General features: G+C 45.0%; 1 protein-coding gene across 1 annotated transcript in view; it reads right to left on the reverse strand.

Moving 5' to 3' along the window:
- Positions 1-11,802: 11,802 nt before the first annotated feature.
- LOC142557819 (salivary peroxidase/catechol oxidase-like) overlaps positions 11,803-19,100 on the reverse strand; it is a 129,052-nt gene continuing 121,754 nt past the window's right edge. Inside the window, exon 15 of the mRNA XM_075669974.1 lies at positions 11,803-12,201. Coding sequence (XP_075526089.1) covers positions 12,144-12,201 — 58 coding nt within the window. The 3' untranslated portion in view covers positions 11,803-12,143. The remainder of the gene's footprint in view (positions 12,202-19,100) is intronic.

A 19,100-nucleotide genomic window follows, 5' to 3' on the forward strand; every position in this document is an offset into this window, starting at 1 on the left:
AATTGGTAAACCTATAGCCCAGGAAAATATCATTCTTCAGACGAAAAATAAAGTGTATCGAAAGCGCTCGCTCTCCGCATATATGAGCCGCCGTGTTTGCGCTGATGCCGTTTAACGCGATAAATAAACGATTAGGCGCAGAGTAATTTTCCGCGAAATATTGAAAAAATGGTAAGCCTATAGCCCAGGAAAATATCAATTTTCCAACGAAAAATAAAGTGTATCGAAAGCGCTCGCTCTCCGCATATATGAGCCGCCGTGCTTGCGCTGATGCCGTTTAACGCGATAAATAAACGATTAGGCGCTGAATAATTTTCCCCGAAATATCGAAAAAATGGTAAGCCTATAGCCCAGGAAAATATCATTCTTCAGACGAAAAATAAAGTGTATCGAAAGCGCTCGCTCTCCACATATATGAACCGCCGGACTTGCGCTGATGCCGCTTAACGCGATAAACGATTAGGCGCTGAATAATTTTCCCCGAAATATCGAAAAAATGGTAAGCCTATATAGCCCAGGAAAATATCATTCTTCAGACGAAAAATAAAGTGTATCGAAAGCGCTCGCTCTCCGCATATATGAACCGCCGGACTTGCGCTGATGCCGCTTAACGCGATAAATAAACGATTAGGCGCTGAATAATTTTCCCCGAAATATCGAAAAAATGGTAAGCCTATATAGCCCAGGAAAATATCATTCTTCAGACGAAAAATAAAGTGTATCGAAAGCGCGCCTTCTCCGCATATATCAGCCGCAGGGCTTGTGCTGATGCCGTTTAACGCGATTAGTAAACCATTAATCACAGAATAATTTTCCCCGAAATATTGAAAAAATGGTAAGCCTATAGCCCAGGAAAATATCAATTTTCCAACGAAAAATAAAGTGTATCGAAAGCGCTCGCTCTCCGCATATATGAGCCGCCGTGCTTGCGCTGATGCCGTTTAACGCGATAAATAAACGATTAGGCGCAGAATAATTTTCCCCCAAAATATTGCAAAAATGGTAAGCCTATAGCCCAGGAAAATATCATTTTTCCGACGAACAATAAAGTGTATCGAAAGCGCTCCTTCTCCGCATATATCAGCCGCAGGGCTTGCGCTGATGCCATTTAACGCGATTAGTAAACCATTAATCACAGAATAATTTCCCCGACATATCGAAAAAGTGGTAGCCTATAGCCCAGGAATATATCATTTTTCCGACGAAAAATAAAGTGTATCGAAAGCGCTCCTTCTCCGCATATATGAGCCGCCGGGCTTCCGCTGATGCCGCTTAACGCGATAAATAAACGATTAGGCGCAGAATAATGTTCCCCCAAAATATTGCAAAAATGGTAAGCCTATAGCCCAGGAAAATAAGATTTTTCCGACGAAAAATAAAGTGTATCGAAAGCGCTCCTTCTCCGCATATATCAGCCGCAGGGCTTGCGCTGATGCCGTTTAACGCGATTAGTAAACCATTAATCACAGAATAATTTCCCCGACATATCGAAAAAGTGGAAGCCTATAGCCCAGGAAAATATCATTTTTCCGACGAAAAATAAAGTGTATCGAAAGCGCTCCTTCCCCGCATATATGAGCCGCCGGGCTTGCGCTGATGCCGCTTAACGCGATAAATAAACGATTAGGCGCAGAATAATTTTCCCCCAAAATATTGCAAAAATGGTAAGCCTATAGCCCAGGAAAATATCATTTTTCCGACGAACAATAAAGTGATCAAAAGCGCTCCTTCTCCGCATATATCAGCCGCAGGGCTTGCGCTGATGCCGTTTAACGCGATAAATAAACGATTAGGCGCAGATTAATTTTCCCCGAAATATCGAAAAAATGGTAAACCTATAGCCCAGGAAAATATCATTCTTCAGACGAAAAATAAAGTGTATCGAAAGCGCTCGCTCTCCGCATATATGAGCCGCCGTGTTTGCGCTGATGCCGTTTAACGCGATAAATAAACGATTAGGCGCAGAGTAATTTTCCGCGAAATATCGAAAAAATGGTAAGCCTATAGCCCAGGAAAAGACCAATTTTCCAACGAAAAATAAAGTGTATCGAAAGCGCTCGCTCTCCGCATATATGAGCCGCCGGGCTTTCGCTGATGCCGTTTAACGCGATAAATAAACGATTAGGCGCAGAGTAATTTTCCCCGAAATATCGAAAAAATGGTAAACCTATAGCCCAGGAAAATATCATTCTTCAGACGAAAAATAAAGTGTATCGAAAGCGCTCGCTCTCCGCATATATGAGCCGCCGTGTTTGCGCTGATGCCGTTTAACGCGATAAATAAACGATTAGGCGCAGAGTAATTTTCCGCGAAATATTGAAAAAATGGTAAGCCTATAGCCCAGGAAAATATCAATTTTCCAACGAAAAATAAAGTGTATCGAAAGCGCTCGCTCTCCGCATATATGAGCCGCCGTGCTTGCGCTGATGCCGTTTAACGCGATAAATAAACGATTAGGCGCAGAATAATTTTCGCCGAAATATCGAAAAAATGGTAAGCCTATAGCCCAGGAAAATACCAATTTTCCAACGAAAAATAAAGTGTATCGAAGGCGCTCGCTCTCCGCATATATGAACCGCCGGACTTGCGCTGATGCCGCTTAACGCGATAAATAAACGATTAGGCGCTGAATAATTTTCCCCGAAATTTCGAAAAAATGGTAAGCCTATAGCCCAGGAAAATATCATTCTTCAGACGAAAAATAAAGTGTATCGAAAGCGCTCGCTCTCCGCATATATGAACCGCCGGACTTGCGCTGATGCCGCTTAACGCGATAAATAAACGATTAGGCGCTGAATAATTTTCCCCGAAATATCGAAAAAATGGTAAGCCTATATAGCCCAGGGAAATATCATTCTTCAGACGAAAAATAAAGTGTATCGAAAGCGCTCGCTCTCCGCATATATGAACCGCCGGACTTGCGCTGATGCCGCTTAACGCGATAAATAAACGATTAGGCGCTGAATAATTTTCCCCGAAATATCGAAAAAATGGTAAGCCTATATAGCCCAGGAAAAAATCATTCTTCAGACGAAAAATAAAGTGTATCGAAAGCGCTCGCTCTCCGCATATATGAACCGCCGGACTTGCGCTGATGCCGTTTAACGCGATAAATAAACGATTAGGCGCTGAATAATTTTCCCCGAAATATCGAAAAAATGGTAAGCCTATATAGCCCAGGAAAATATCAATTTTCCAACGAAAAATAAAGTGTATCGAAAGCGCTCGCTCTCCGCATATATGAGCCGCCGTGCTTGCGCTGATGCCGTTTAACGCGATAAATAAACGATTAGGCGCAGAATAATTTTCCCCGAAATATTGAAAAAATGGTAAGCCTAGAGCCCAGGAAAATATCATTTTTCCGACGAAAAATAAAGTGTATCGAAAGCGCTCGCTCTCCGCATATATGAGCCTCCGGGCTTGCGCTGATGCCGCTTAACGCGATAAATAAACGATTAGGCGCAGAGTAATTTTCCGCGAAATATTGAAAAAAGGTAAACCTATAGCCCAGGAAGATATCATTTTTCCGACGAAAAATAAAGTGTATCGAAAGCGCTCCTTCTCCGCATATATCAGCCGCAGGGCTTGCGCTGATGCCGCTTAACGCGATAAATAAGCGATTAGGCGCGGAATCATTTTCCCCGAAATATCGAAAAAGTGGAAGCCTATAGCCCAGGAAAATATCATTTTTCCGACGAAAAATAAAGTGTATCGAAAGCGCTCCTTCCCCGCATATATGAGCCGCCGGTCTTGCGCTGATGCCGTTTAACGCGATAAATAAACGATTAGGCGCTGAATAATTTTCCCCGAAATATCGAAAAAATGGCAAGCCTATAGCCCAGGAAAAAATCATTTTTCCGACGAAAAATAAAGTGTATCGAAAGCGCTCCTTCTCCGCATATATGAGCCGCCGGGCTTGCGCTGATGCCGTTTAACGCGATAAGTAAACCATTAGGCGCAGAATAATTTTCCCCGAAATATTGAGAAAATGGTAAGCCTATAGCCCAGGAAAATATCATTTTTTGACGAAAAATAAAGTGTATCGAAAGCGCTCGCTCTCCGCATATATGAGCCGCCGGGCTTGCGCTGATGCCGTTTAACGCGATAAGTAAACCATTAGGCGCAGAATAATTTTCCCCGAAATATCGAAAAAATGGTAAACCTATAGCGCAGGAAAATATCATTCTTCAGACGAAAAATAAAGTGTATCGAAAGTGCTCCTTCTCCGCATATATGAGCCGCCGGGCTTTCGCTGATGCCGTTTAACGCGATAAATAAACGATTAGGCGCGGAATAATTTTCCCCGAAATATCGAAAAAATGGTAAGCCTATAGCCCAGGAAAATATCATTTTTCTGACGAAAAATAAAGGGTATCGAAAGCGCTCCTTTTCCGCATATATGAGCCGCCGGGCTTGCGCTGATGCCGTTTAACGCGATAAGTAAACCATTAGGCGCAGAATAATTTTCCCCGAAATATCGAAAAAATGGTAAGCCTATAGCCCATGAAAATGTCATTTTTCCGACGAAAAATAAAGTGTATCGAAAGTGCTCCTTCTCCGCATATATGAGCCGCAGGGCTTGCGCTGATGCCGTTGAACGCGATAAATAAACGATTAGGCGCAGAGCAATTTTCCGCGAAATATCGAAAAAATGGTAAGCCTATAGCCCATGAAAATGTCATTTTTCCGACGAAAAATAAAGTGTATCGAAAGTGCTCCTTCTCCGCATATATGAGCCGCAGGGCTTGCGCTGATGCCGTTGAACGCGATAAATAAACGATTAGGCGCAGAGCAATTTTCCGCGAAATATCGAAAAAATGGTAAGCCTATAGCCCATGAAAATGTCATTTTTCCGACGAAAAATAAAGGGTATCGAAAGCGCTCCTTTTCCGCATATATGAGCCGCCGGGCTTTCGCTGATGCCGTTTAACGCGATAAATAAACGATTAGGCGCGGAATAATTTTCCCCGAAATATCGAAAAAATGGTAAGCCTATTGCCCATGAAGATGTCATTTTTCCGACGAAAAATAAAGTGTATCGAAAGTGCTCCTTCTCCGCATATATGAGCCGCCGGGCTTGCGCTGATGCCGTATAACGCGATAAATAAACGATTAGGCGCAGAGGAATTTTCCCCGAAATATTTAAAAAATGGTAAGGCTTTAGCCCCGGAAAATAAGATTTTTCCGACGAAAAATAAAGTGTATCGAAAGCGCTCCTTCTCCGCATATATCAGCCGCAGGGCTTGCGCTGATGCCGTTTAACGCGATTAGTAAACCATTAATCACAGAATAATTTCCCCGACATATCGAAAAAGTGGAAGCCTAGAGCCCAGGAAAATATCATTTTTCCGACGAAAAATAAAGTATCGAAAGCGCTCCTTCCCCGCATATATGAGCCGCCGGGCTTGCGCTGATGCCGCTTAACGCGATAAATAAACGATTAGGCGCAGAATAATTTTCCCCCAAGATATTGCAAAAATGGTAAGCCTATAGCCCAGGAAAATATCATTTTTCCGACGAACAATAAAGTGTATCGAAAGCGCTCCTTCTCCGCATATATCAGCCGCAGGGCTTGCGCTGATGCCGTTTAACGCGATTAGTAAACCATTAATCACAGAATAATTTTCCCCGAAATATTGAAAAAATGGTAAGCCTATAGCCCAGGAAAATATCAATTTTCCAACGAAAAATAAAGTGTATCGAAAGCGCTCGCTCTCCGCATATATGAGCCGCCGTGCTTGCGCTGATGCCGTTTAACGCGATAAATAAACGATTAGGCGCAGAATAATTTTCGCCGAAATATCGAAAAAATGGTAAGCCTATAGCCCAGGAAAATACCAATTTTCCGACGAAAAATAAAGTGTATCGAAAGCGCTCGCTCTCCGCATATATGAGCCGCCGGGCTTGCGCTGATGCCGTTTAACGCGATAAATAAACGATTAGGCGCAGAGTAATTTTCCCCGAAATATCGAAAAATTGGTAAACCTATAGCCCAGGAAAATATCATTCTTCAGACGAAAAATAAAGTGTATCGAAAGCGCTCGCTCTCCGCATATATGAGCCGCCGTGTTTGCGCTGATGCCGTTTAACGCGATAAATAAACGATTAGGCGCAGAGTAATTTTCCGCGAAATATTGAAAAAATGGTAAGCCTATAGCCCAGGAAAATATCAATTTTCCAACGAAAAATAAAGTGTATCGAAAGCGCTCGCTCTCCGCATATATGAGCCGCCGTGCTTGCGCTGATGCCGTTTAACGCGATAAATAAACGATTAGGCGCTGAATAATTTTCCCCGAAATATCGAAAAAATGGTAAGCCTATAGCCCAGGAAAATATCATTCTTCAGACGAAAAATAAAGTGTATCGAAAGCGCTCGCTCTCCGCATATATGAACCGCCGGACTTGCGCTGATGCCGCTTAACGCGATAAACGATTAGGCGCTGAATAATTTTCCCCGAAATATCGAAAAAATGGTAAGCCTATATAGCCCAGGAAAATATCATTCTTCAGACGAAAAATAAAGTGTATCGAAAGCGCTCGCTCTCCGCATATATGAACCGCCGGACTTGCGCTGATGCCGCTTAACGCGATAAATAAACGATTAGGCGCTGAATAATTTTCCCCGCAATATCGAAAAAATGGTAAGCCTATATAGCCCAGGAAAATATCATTCTTCAGACGAAAAATAAAGTGTATCGAAAGCGCTCGCTCTCCGCATATATGAACCGCCGGACTTGTGCTGATGCCGTTTAACGCGATAAATAAACGATTAGGCGCTGAATAATTTTCCCCGAAATATCGAAAAAATGGTAAGCCCAGGAAAATATCAATTTTCCAACGAAAAATAAAGTGTATCGAAAGCGCTCGCTCTCCGCATATATGAGCCGCCGTGCTTGCGCTGATGCCGTTTTATGCGATAAATAAACGATTAGGCGCAGAATAATTTTCGCCGAAATATCGAAAAAATGGTAAGCCTATAGCCCAGGAAAATACCAATTTTCCAACGAAAAATAAAGTGTATCGAAAGCGCTCGCTCTCCGCACATATGAGCCGCCGTGCTTGCGCTGATGCCGCTTAACGCGATAAATAAACAATTAGGCGCTGAATAATTTTCCCCGAAATATCGAAAAAATGGTAAGCCTATAGCCCAGGAAAATATCATTCTTCAGACGAAAAATAAAGTGTATCGAAAGCGCTCGCTCTCCGCATATATGAGCCGCCGGGCTTGCGCTGATGCCGCTTAACGCGATAAATAAACGATTAGGCGCTGAATAATTTTCCCCGAAATATCGAAAAAATGGTAAGCCTATATAGCCCAGGAAAATATCATTCTTCAGACGAAAAATAAAGTGTATCGAAAGCGCTCGCTCTCCGCATATATGAGCCGCCGGGCTTGCGCTGATGCCGTTTAACGCGATAAATAAACGATTAGGCGCAGAGTAATTTTCCGCGAAATATTGAAAAAATGGTAAACCTATAGCCCAGGAAAATATCATTTTTCCGACGAAAAATAAAGTGTATCGAAAGCGCTCGCTCTCCGCATATATCAGCCGCAGGGCTTGCGCTGACGCCGTTTAACGCGATTAGTAAACCATTAATCACATAATAATTTTCCCCGAAATATCGAAAAAATGGTAAGCCTATATAGCCCAGGAAAATATCATTCTTCAGACGAAAAATAAAGTGTATCGAAAGCGCTCGCTCTCCGCACATATGAGCCGCCGGGCTTGCGCTGATGCCGCTTAACGCGATAAATAAACGATTAGGCGCAGAATAATTTTCCCCGAAATATCGAAAAAGTGGAAGCCTATAGCCCAGGAAGATATCATTTTTCCCACGAAATATAAAGTGTATCGAAAGCGCTCCTTCTCCGCATATATGAGCCGCCGGGCTTGCGCTGATGCCGCTTAACGCGATAAATAAACGATTAGGCGCAGAATAATTTTCCCCCAAAATATTGCAAAAATGGTAAGCCTATAGCCCAAGAAAATATCATTTTTCCGACGAACAATAAAGTGTATCGAAAGCGCTCCTTCTCCGCATATATCAGCCGCAGGGCTTGCGCTGACGCCGTTTAACGCGATTAGTAAACCATTAATCACATAATAATTTTCCCCGAAATATTGAAAAAATGGTAAGCCTATAGCCCAGGAAAATATCAATTTTCCAACGAAAAATAAAGTGTATCGAAAGCGCTCGCTCTCCGCATATATCAGCCGCAGGGCTTGCGCTGATGCCGCTTAACGCGATAAATAAACGATTAGGCGCGGAATCATTTTCCCCGAAATATCGAAAAAGTTTAAGCCTATAGCCCAGGAAAATATCATTTTTCCGACGAAAAATAAAGTGTATCGAAAGCGCTCCTTCCCCGCATATATGAGCCGCCGGTCTTGCGCTGATGCCGTTTAACGCGATAAATAAACGATTAGGCACTGAATAATTTTCCGCGAAATATTGAAAAAATGGTAAACCTATAGCCCAGGAAGATATCATTTTTCCGACGAAAAATAAAGTGTATCGAAAGCGCTCCTTCTCCGCATATATCAGCCGCAGGGCTAGCGCTGATGCCGCTTAACGCGATAAATAAACGATTAGGCGCGGAACCATTTTCCCCGAAATATCGAAAAAGTGGAAGCCTATAGCCCAGGAAAATATCATTTTTCCGACGAAAAATAAAGTGTATCGAAAGCGCTCCTTCCCCGCATATATGAGCCGCCGGTCTTGCGCTGATGCCGCTTAACGCGATAAATAAACGATTAGGCGCTGAATAATTTTCCCCGAAATATCGAAAAAATGGCAAGCCTATAGCCCAGACAAAAATCATTTTTCCGACGAAAAATAATGTGTATCGAAAGTGCTCGCTCTCCGCATATATGAGCCGCCGGGCTTTCGCTGATGCCGTTTAACGCGATAAGTAAACCATTAGGCGCAGAATAATTTTCCCCGAAATATCGAAAAAATGGTAAGCCTATAGCCCAGGAAAATATCATTTTTCTGACGAAAAATAAAGGGTATCGAAAGCGCTCGTTTTCCGCATATATGAGCCGCCGGGCTTGCGCTGATGCCGTTTAACGCGATAAGTAAACCATTAGGCGCAGAACAATTTTCCCCGAAATATTGAGAAAATGGTAAGCCTATAGCCCAGGAAAATATCATTTTTTCTGACGAAAAATAAAGTGTATCGAAAGCGCTCGCTCTCCGCATATATGAGCCGCCGGGCTTGCGCTGATGCCGTTTAACGCGATAAGTAAACCATTAGGCGCAGAATAATTTTCCCCGAAATATCGAAAAAATGGTAAACCTATAGCGCAGGAAAATATCATTTTTCTGATGAAAAATAAAGGGTATCGAAAGCGCTCCTTTTCCGCATATATGAGCCGCCGGGCTTGCGCTGATGCCGTTTAACGCGATAAGTAAACCATTAGGCGCAGAATAATTTTCCCCGAAATATCGAAAAAATGGCAAGCCTATAGCCCAGACAAAAATCATTTTTCCGACGAAAAATAAAGTGTATCGAAAGCGCTCGCTCTCCGCATATATGAGCCGCCGGGCTTTCGCTGATGCCGTTTAACGCGATAAGTAAACCATTAGGCGCAGAATAATTTTCCCCGAAATATCGAAAAAATGGTAAGCCTATAGCCCATGAAAATGTCATTTTTCCGACGAAAAATAAAGGGTATCGAAAGCGCTCGTTTTCCGCATATATTAGCCGCCGGGCTTGCGCTGATGCCGTTTAACGCGATAAGTAAACCATTAGGCGCAGAATAATTTTCCCCGAAATATCGAAAAAATGGCAAGCCTATAGCCCAGACAAAAATCATTTTTCCGACGAAAAATAAAGTGTATCGAAAGCGCTCGCTCTCCGCATATATGAGCCGCCGGGCTTTCGCTGATGCCGTTTAACGCGATAAGTAAACCATTAGGCGCAGAATAATTTTCCCCGAAATATCGAAAAAATGGTAAGCCTATAGCCCATGAAAATGTCATTTTTCCGACGAAAAATAAAGGGTATCGAAAGCGCTCCTTTTCCGCATATATGAGCCGCCGGGCTTTCGCTGATGCCGTTTAACGCGATAAATAAACGATTAGGCGCGGAGCAATTTTCCGCGAAATATCGAAAAAATGGTAAGCCTATAGCCCATGAAAATGTCATTTTTCCGACGAAAAATAAAGGGTATCGAAAGCGCTCCTTTTCCGCATATATGAGCCGCCGGGCTTTCGCTGATGCAGTTTAACGCGATAAATAAACGATTAGGCGCGGAATAATTTTCCCCGAAATATCGAAAAAATGGTAAGCCTATAGCCCAGGAAAATATCATTTTTCTGACGAAAAATAAAGGGTATCGAAAGCGCTCCTTTTCCGCATATATGAGCCGCCGGGCTTGCGCTGATGCCGTTTAACGCGATAAATAAACGATTAGGCGCTGCAGAATTTTCCCCGAAATATTGAGAAAATGGTAAGCCTATAGCCCAGGAAAATATCATTTTTCTGACGAAAAATAAAGGGTATCGAAAGCGCTCCTTTTCCGCATATATGAGCCGCCGGGCTTGCGCTGATGCCGTTGAACGCGATAAATAAACGATTAGGCGCAGAGCAATTTTCCGCGAAATATTGAAAAAATGGTAAGCCTATAGCCCAGGAAAATATAATTTTTCCGACGAAAAATGAAGTGTATCGAAAGCGCTCGTTCTCCGCATATATGAGCCGCCGGGCTTGCGCTGATGCCGTTGAACGCGATAAATAAACGATTAGGCGCTGCATAATTTTCCCCGAAATATCGAAAAAATGGTAAGCCTATAGCCCAGGAAAATATCATTTTTCCGACGAAAAATAAAGTGTTTCGAAAGCGCTTATTCGTCGCATATATGAGCCGCTGGCTTGCGCTGCGCTGCATATATATATATATATATATATATATATATATATATATATATATATATATATATATATATATATATATATATATATATATATATATATGTATATATATATATATATATATATATATATATATATATATGTAATCACAAGAAGCCAACAAACAATGACACCAAGGGAAACATGGAGAAAATTACGTTTTACTAATTGAATTAAAGAAAGCACGAATTCATGGAAATGACAGTGCATGAAAAATCAACTTGCCACTGGCGGGAACGCGCAGTGCAAATTGCTACCAATTGAGGTACCGCGGCAATTGGTACAGCGTCGCACGGGTATTACGTCAGGAATGAATGTATGCTTCCGTGAAAGCAACATCTACATTCCGGAGACATTAACATTACTTTAACATTAATTTTAACATCGAGTAAGAGAGGTAGGAAATTCAAACATGGGTGCATTTCGTGTTCGCGCCGCCTGGTGAACTGCGGCTAATTCTATTTCCTCATCTCGACGGCACAGGCAAGAACGCCGTGGTGCCACGCTACATCCGTCGCTCGGGAGGCAGGAGCCAAGGTGCACTCCGAAGTGGCATTGTCGACAACGCTTCAGACGCAGGCAGCGAGCACCATTGTTCGTGGGAGTACAACTATCTTAAAAGAGATTTCCCACCGCGCGACTACCGATATTGCGGAACATCTTACGGAAGTGTTCGGTACTGAAATGCACATCGAATGTACCGAGTCCGTCCCTTGCACTAGGATGACTCCGTCCGTTCCTCGTGGCGTTCACCTTTGGAGCCACCCTGAAAGGCGATCATACAAAAGCGCCACCCATCCTTCTCTTTCTCAACCATTTTCTCAGCTCTTACGCCAGAGATTCATCGTTTATAATATAGCATTCATTCAGTCATCACTCTCTACTTCGTGTTAGGATAGGATCGGAATAACTTTATTAAAATGCTGGCAACCGACGGCTTAACGCGTCGTGACGTTGGCCCAGCGTCGATCCGGGGTTACGCCCTACTCCGCGCTACCCCAGTTCGGCCCGTTTGTGGTGGGTCGTGAGGTTTGTGCTTTTCGAACGCACCCCGGGCCTGCTGGACGGCCCATAGCTGAGTGTCCTTGTCTGTAGACTGCAGTGCACTTTGAAGTTCTGGCGGGTATGTCCTGGAGGTGGCTTCGGTGGGGAACCTGGCACAGTCCCAAATAATGTGACATTGGTCTGCCGGTCCCACGGTTCTCCAATAGTACTCAGCCAGTGTTCACGCCCATAACGCATAGTTCGTGTCTGGGAGGAAGAAACACGACGTCTGCGGATTTCTGGAAGAAATAAAGATAATCGCACTGTCATGATTTGCAATGTTGTACAATTACACCTTTTTGTGTTCAAGCTAGTTACTAGCAGAAAAGCTTCAAAGGTGTTTCCGAACGTACTGATTTACGTATATGGTCACATTTCTGCGCCCGTGTTCTTAATTCCTCGCTCATTCGTCGTGAGTTCATTTGTAGTGAGCCAAATTTGCTTCACGTAGCACGGGTGCTAGCGTGCTTAGACAATAAAGAATTGGGTTCAACGTGGCTTCCACTATAATGATAGGAGCAGAAGCACGCGTGGTTCTTCGGTGCCTCTCCCCGGCGAGCTATGTCGGCAGGGCTCAGCCTGCGGCGAAGAGTTTACGCGCTCGCACCGGCGCGTGCGTCGTGCGTGGCGAGACTGAGCGACCGAGCGCCGCCGAAGCAGCGGTTAAGGTACGTCCACACTAGCGACAAAAACGCGCGCGACACGCCGCACGCGGCAAGCGCCCGCGCGGCAGACACGCGCGGGAAAGTCCACAGTCGCGTTTTGCGGCACGCGGCAACGGCCTGTGGAGACCCGCGTTGTCTCGTTCCATTCGATACTTCTCGTGACAACGCGCTCTCCATTCTGCCCATTTCGTGTTCCATCGGAAGTGTCTGTGTTTCTTTGCGCCACTACCAGCCACGCTCAGGCATGTCGGATATGGACGAGGAGCTACTGGTGACTGTGAACACTATAATACTTATTTGTTCTTTACTTGTGCGACGCCGACGTGCCAGAAAGCGGACGAAAAAGTTTTGGGTGCGTTACAGGGACACCGAAGGCCAGGCGCACACTCTGCTTCCCCGCCTTCCCCAGTTACTCACCTGTCATGCCAAACTGCTGTCCAATGATGTGCCAGCGGCTGGCGCGCAGCTCCCTGTCCTTAAAATCGACATTCGATTTGTCATAGAGGCACGCATATCCGCGAGCGGTTTCCAAAAACGCCTCCATTTCGAGGCGACTTCTTAGTAGACGTCTCGGTGGCGGAGTGGGAAGGCTTAACAAAAACAGCCCCCTTGACTGGAAACAGCCCCTGAGATTTTATGACGCGCGTGTCACTGTTTAATCTCAGAGCCCATAGATTACGATTCTTTGCTTATGCGAGAGGTGGCGCCACAACAGCGCGGCTCGCTTCTCATTGGTGCCAGTTTTGCGGCTGTCGCGAAAAAATGGTTCTCGCACCCATTCGCGCGTTTCCCACGCGTTGCTGCTGCTTTTCGTGAATCTTGCTGCGCGCGACAGCACCGCTCGCCGCGCGCGGCGTGTCGCGCACGTTTTTGTCGCTAGGGTGGACGTACCTTTAAACCCCCGCCTGGTCACGTGGTACACCGCGGCGAGGCTCGAGCGAGCGCAGCTGCGACGTCTCTCCGCAGTCGGTCACGTGGCGTGATGCCACACCTTCACACTTGCGCGCCGGCGGCTGAAGGCGAAACGCTCGCTGAGATTGACCTTTAGAATTGTACCTCGAGGAGTAGAGCTCTAAAAATCTGCCGTGGTTGAACGGGTTAAACTACGTTTGTCGAGCGATAGCACGGTTTCGCTTGCTTTGGGAAAGACACAGACGCTGCTCGGCGCCGTCAATAACTATCGCATCTACAACTGGACCAGAAGACAACACACAGACGCTGCCTGACGCGGCAGCAGCAGCGAGCGAATTGACCTTAATGCTGCGTCTCGCTTCAACGCGAACGAAACGTCGAAAGCAGAGCACATACGAAGTTACCAGTACTCGGTGCACTTTGTACACATCGTAGATCGCTTTCAAGATATGGGCGCCCACGCGACGTACGCAGCAGCCGCCGGTAGTGGCAGGCTAAGGCCCAGTTTGACCTTGGCTGAACTTGAAGGTCAGGTTTACGGAACCAGGCCTTTCCTGGGTTTGGACCCAGAGCAGTAGAGTTATCCCTCTAAAAAACGAATTTTCGAGCGAAGCTCTCTTTGCTAACCCTGCTAGACCGCGGCTGCAGACTTCCCTTACACGCGTGTTATAAAATTATGCAGCGAAAACTGCTACAAATATACACCGTCAAACGCATAATTCATTTACCAAAGCGAATTTCTGCACTCCTATGGGACTTGACATGCAGGCTCGCCCGGTTTCTTATCGAGCAAAGTGGTCTGATCCCGGAGATGGGGCGATATCAAACGTGGGCAAAATGCGGTGACAGCGTGTAATATGTACACTGTCTATATAGCAAGGTACGCATTATTCGGGATCTATTCGAATGACAAATTTATTTTCAGGAAATAGTGGAATGCTGTAATGAATCACAAATGGCGCTTAGCCCAGCGAAACCAATATTTTATGTCAATAACAAAAAAAAAGAGTGACCCGATGCTATCACAGTAATATTGTGGATAGTAAACTTAAAATGGTAACTGAGCATATATATTTAGGTCTAACTTTTACTTGAGATCTTCAGTAGAATACACAGCTTGATACGTATGTAACGATGCGACCTTGTGGAGTCAAAGCGGAATTTTCCTAGTACGACAGCCGAAATACTAAGCTGGGCTTATTATAGGACACATATAAGGCTTGTTGTAGAGTATGCCAAAACGTGGGATCACATGCAGAAACAAATCACCGAACACTAGACAGATTACCGAGCCTAGACGCCCGATCTATCTTTAATAAATATGGTCGCTGCGACTCTCCAACACATCTTTGCAAGTCACTAAATGTATCTACGTTAGAATTCAAAACAATGTTCGAAAGAGTGAAATCTTTTTCTCAATAATTCCCAATGAACTCTATATCAGTGCACCGGACTTTCCTAAGTTTCAGTCAATTTAGCATTCAAGACATCGACATAGCAAGTTTTAAGTAGTTAGCACGCTCGCAGAAGTCTCAATCCACGCTTTTCGCCATGTGCTGTTTCGCGAAGCCCTCTGTGAACAAACTACAGTCTCGGCGCAACAATGACCTTAAATAAAATTATTTTCCTGGGGTAAATCGAGAATGGAACATGTTTCACGACCCAGTGGTAACATCCCCTTCTATGAATGAATTTTTAACGCTGCTTGAATCACTTCATTATCCGAACTTCAGTTTACTGTTTATTGTGTAGTATTATTTACTGTGCAATATCTTGTCGTAACTATTAATGCAAGATATTTGCTTTGTTTTTACTTTGGAATTTTACTGCTTATTATGAGAAACACGCGTGCGCTACTTTTTCTATGCTGCCATGCTCATTCTTTGTTGTGCTAAACTGTTTTGCATGAAAGTGACGCATACTATGTCCTGCGCTCTGTATTGATACTCCTGTAATGGCGCTTTCCGGGACTAACAGTATCAAAAAACAAACAGATACGCGGTCGCGTGGGCCATTATCATAATTTATTTTACCCTTAAGGGCCCTCTGCAGGGCATTACGTGGGGGGGGGGTCGAGCAGTAACGCGAAAGACGTGACATGACACAAATGCACTCAATAAGAGAACGGCAGTCGTTTTGCAAGCAAATAAGTACGAGACGAGAACAAAAATGGACAAAATTGCAATCGTTAATATTCTATTTAATAACAGCAGTAGTGGGAAATTAAAGCAAACAGAAACTGTCAACGCATAAAGGAGGAGGTGCAAAAGAGAGAAAAAGAAACCAGGAAAATACAACAAACAAGAATATTAATTAGCCATAGTTAACTTACTGACAGTCAACCAGACAATGAAATACAATAATAATAATAATAATATTTGGGGTTTTACGTGCCAAAACCACTTGCTGATTATGAGGCACGCCGTAGTGGAGGACTCCGGAAATTTTGACCACCTGGGGTTCTTTAACGTGCACCTAAATCTAAGCACACGGGTGTTTTCGCATTTCGCCCCCATCGAAATGCGGCCGCCGTGGCCGGGATTCGATCCCGCGACCTCGTGCTCAGCAGCCCAACACCATAGCCACTGAGAATGAAATAAAAAGGCTGCACAATGCAGAACTAAATAACAATCATTATTACACAACGATGCAGGCGTCTATAACGGCAGTACGAAACATAAAACACAGAACGTGCTAAACATTGATTAAACAGTGCCTTACATAAATGATCAAACGAAAAGTGCCCTTAAGAGACGTGCGTCACTTGGAGGGGTATCTACGGATGTTGTCGGACAGGCACACGGTGCGCAAGTCTTGGAGCATTTTAGAAAGCGTCGCTTCACACAGGTTTCAAAGTGCACGTGGCATCAGCATAATGTTTGCCGTTTATAGAGGCATAACTAACCACTTCTACAAAGCGGCCCTAGCATTCGGCCTTGTATTATAATCGAGTTGGTCTTGTATGCCGGATCCTACGGTTGTAGGCCTTTTACAGCGGTCCGTATGGCGAGCAGCGACGTGTGTCCCTACCGGTTCAGACGCTGCGCGACGCCTTCCGAGTGCTTTCTGGCTGCCGCAAAAGGGGCTTGCGCCAACTCCAGTCACTGGATATGACGGAGCAAACTGCGTCTTTGTGCAGATGGAAAAGTAACATCCCACTACACGCAAAAATATCAGCGTATCAGCAAGGGAACCGAGAGTTCGCGTGTAGCGCGAACAGTGCATTCTGGCAAAGGAACGAATTGTCCGTCACAGAGTAGTTTTACAGATTAGGATACCGAATTATGAAAAAAAAGGATAAGACGTTCAGGTCCGATACCAATGGGATATGAGTAGCCGCAACCGTGAGTGAGCGAGGTAATCTGCGTGTACACTTCTGATGTCGCAGCACTATCTTGCTTCGCGTCCTATGGTAATGCGCATTTTATTAACGCAAGGGCGCTACCAGTAAGAGCTCCTATGTACGCCTAATCGCAGTGGACTGCCTGCATGTAGTCATGATCAACCGTAAACGCCTCGTGTGTAAACACATGTTCCTATGCCGCGGCACGTACAGCGATTAAAAAGGTGGTGTTTCACTGCAAATCTTATTCCGAGCACCTAAAGCACAAGAACACGTCCTTAACTCATTGAAATTTCGTAGAAGCGGAAAAGAGCAAGGCACATTGGGCGGGAAATTTTAGTTACTTCTACCTTTCTTTTTATCCGAGTGACAAACTTGGTGACCAACAAGCTAATTTAACAAAAGCGTATAGGTAAGTGGGATGACCTCCATGTATATGTATGTAGTTCCGACTGTTCTCGCTGCTTGTGCATCTCCGAGGACTATTAGTCGCTTGCATATTCAGAACAACCGTTGATTGTCCGGGGCAGTGAAAACGATGGAGAGAAATTGTAATGCACTGAAAGCAATACTCTGACGGCAATGAGTGCTTAGGCTTTAGTAAACAATTGACAAATTTTCTCGTATCACCCAACCCCTTCAATGTAATTCTGCTGTTATAATAGACATCTCAAGTGTAGGAAAGATTCAGGCATGTTTTCCCATGTCGAGATGATTCGCCTCGTCCCAGAAAACGCTGTTAGGATCAGCCTGTACTTCGACCTCACCAATGAAGGAAAGACTCAAGCGGGGGTTCCCATGTCGAGATGATTTCCCTCGTCCCAGAAAAGGCTGTTAGGATCAGCCTGGACTTCGACCTCACCAGTGTGGGAAAGATTGAAGCGGCATTTCCATGTCGAGATGATTCGCTTCGTCCCAGAAAACATCTGTTAGGATAAGCCTGGACTTCGACCTTACGAGTTTGGAAAAGATTCAAGTGGCGTTCCCATGTCGAGATGATTCGCCTCGTCCCAGAAAAGGCTGTTAGGTCAGCCAGGACTTCGATCTCACCAATGCAGGAAAGACTCAAGCGGGGGTTCCCATGTCGAGATGATTTCCCTCGTCCCAGAAAAGGCTGTTAGGATTAGCCTGGACTTCGACCTCACCAGTGTGGGAAAGATTGAAGCGGCATTTCCATGTCGAGATGATTCGCTTCGTCGCAGAAAACGTAACGTCTGTTAGGATAAGCCTGGACTTCGACCTCACCAGTGTAGAAAAGTCTCAAGTGGGCGTTCCCATGTCGAGATGATTCCCGTCGTCCCAGAAAAGGCTGTTGGGATCAGCCTGGACTTCGACCTCACCAGTGTGGGAAAGATTCAAGCGGCGTTCCCATGTACAGATGATTCGCCTCGTTACAGAAAAAGGCTGTTAGGATAAGCCAGGACTTCGACCTCACCAGTGTAGAAAAGTCTCAAGTGGGCGTTCCCATGTCGAGATGATTCCCGTCGTCCCAGAAAAGGCTGTTGGGATCAGCCTGGACTTCGACCTCACCAGTGTGGGAAAGATTCAAGCGGCGTTCCCATGTACAGATGATTCGCCTCGTTACAGAAAAAGGCTGTTAGGATAAGCCAGGACTTCGACCTCACCAGTGTGGGAAAGATTCAAGGGGAGTTCCCATGTCGAGACGACTCCCCTTGTCCCAGAAAAGGCTGTTAGGATTAGCCTGGACTTCGATCTCACCAGTGTGGGAAAAATTCAAGCGGCGTTCCCATGTCGAGATGATTCACCTCGTTCCAGAAAAGGCTGTTAGGATAAGCCAGGACTTCGACCTCACCAGTGTGGGAAAGATTCAAGCAGCGTTCCCATGTCGAGATGATTCGCCTCGTCCCAGAAAAGGCTGTTAGGATCAGCCTGGAATGCGACCTCACCAGTATGGGAATGATTGAAGCGGCGTTCCCATGTCGAGATGTTTCACCTCGTCCCAGAAAAGGCTGTTAGAATAAGCCAGGACTTCTACCTCACCAGTGTGGGAAAGATTCAAACGGCGTTCCCATGTTGAGATGACTCGCCTCGTCCCAGAAAAGGCTGTTCTGATCAGGCTGGAATTCGATCTCACCAATGTAGGAAAGACTCAAGCGGGCGTTCCCATGTCGAGATGATTCCTCTCGTCCCAGAAAAGGCTGTTAGGATCAGCCTGGAATGCGACCTCACCAGTATGGGAAAGATTCAAGTGGGCGTT

Source organism: Dermacentor variabilis, chromosome 9 (assembly GCF_050947875.1).
Source record: "Dermacentor variabilis isolate Ectoservices chromosome 9, ASM5094787v1, whole genome shotgun sequence".
In the NCBI taxonomy this organism is placed as follows: domain Eukaryota; kingdom Metazoa; phylum Arthropoda; class Arachnida; order Ixodida; family Ixodidae; genus Dermacentor; species Dermacentor variabilis.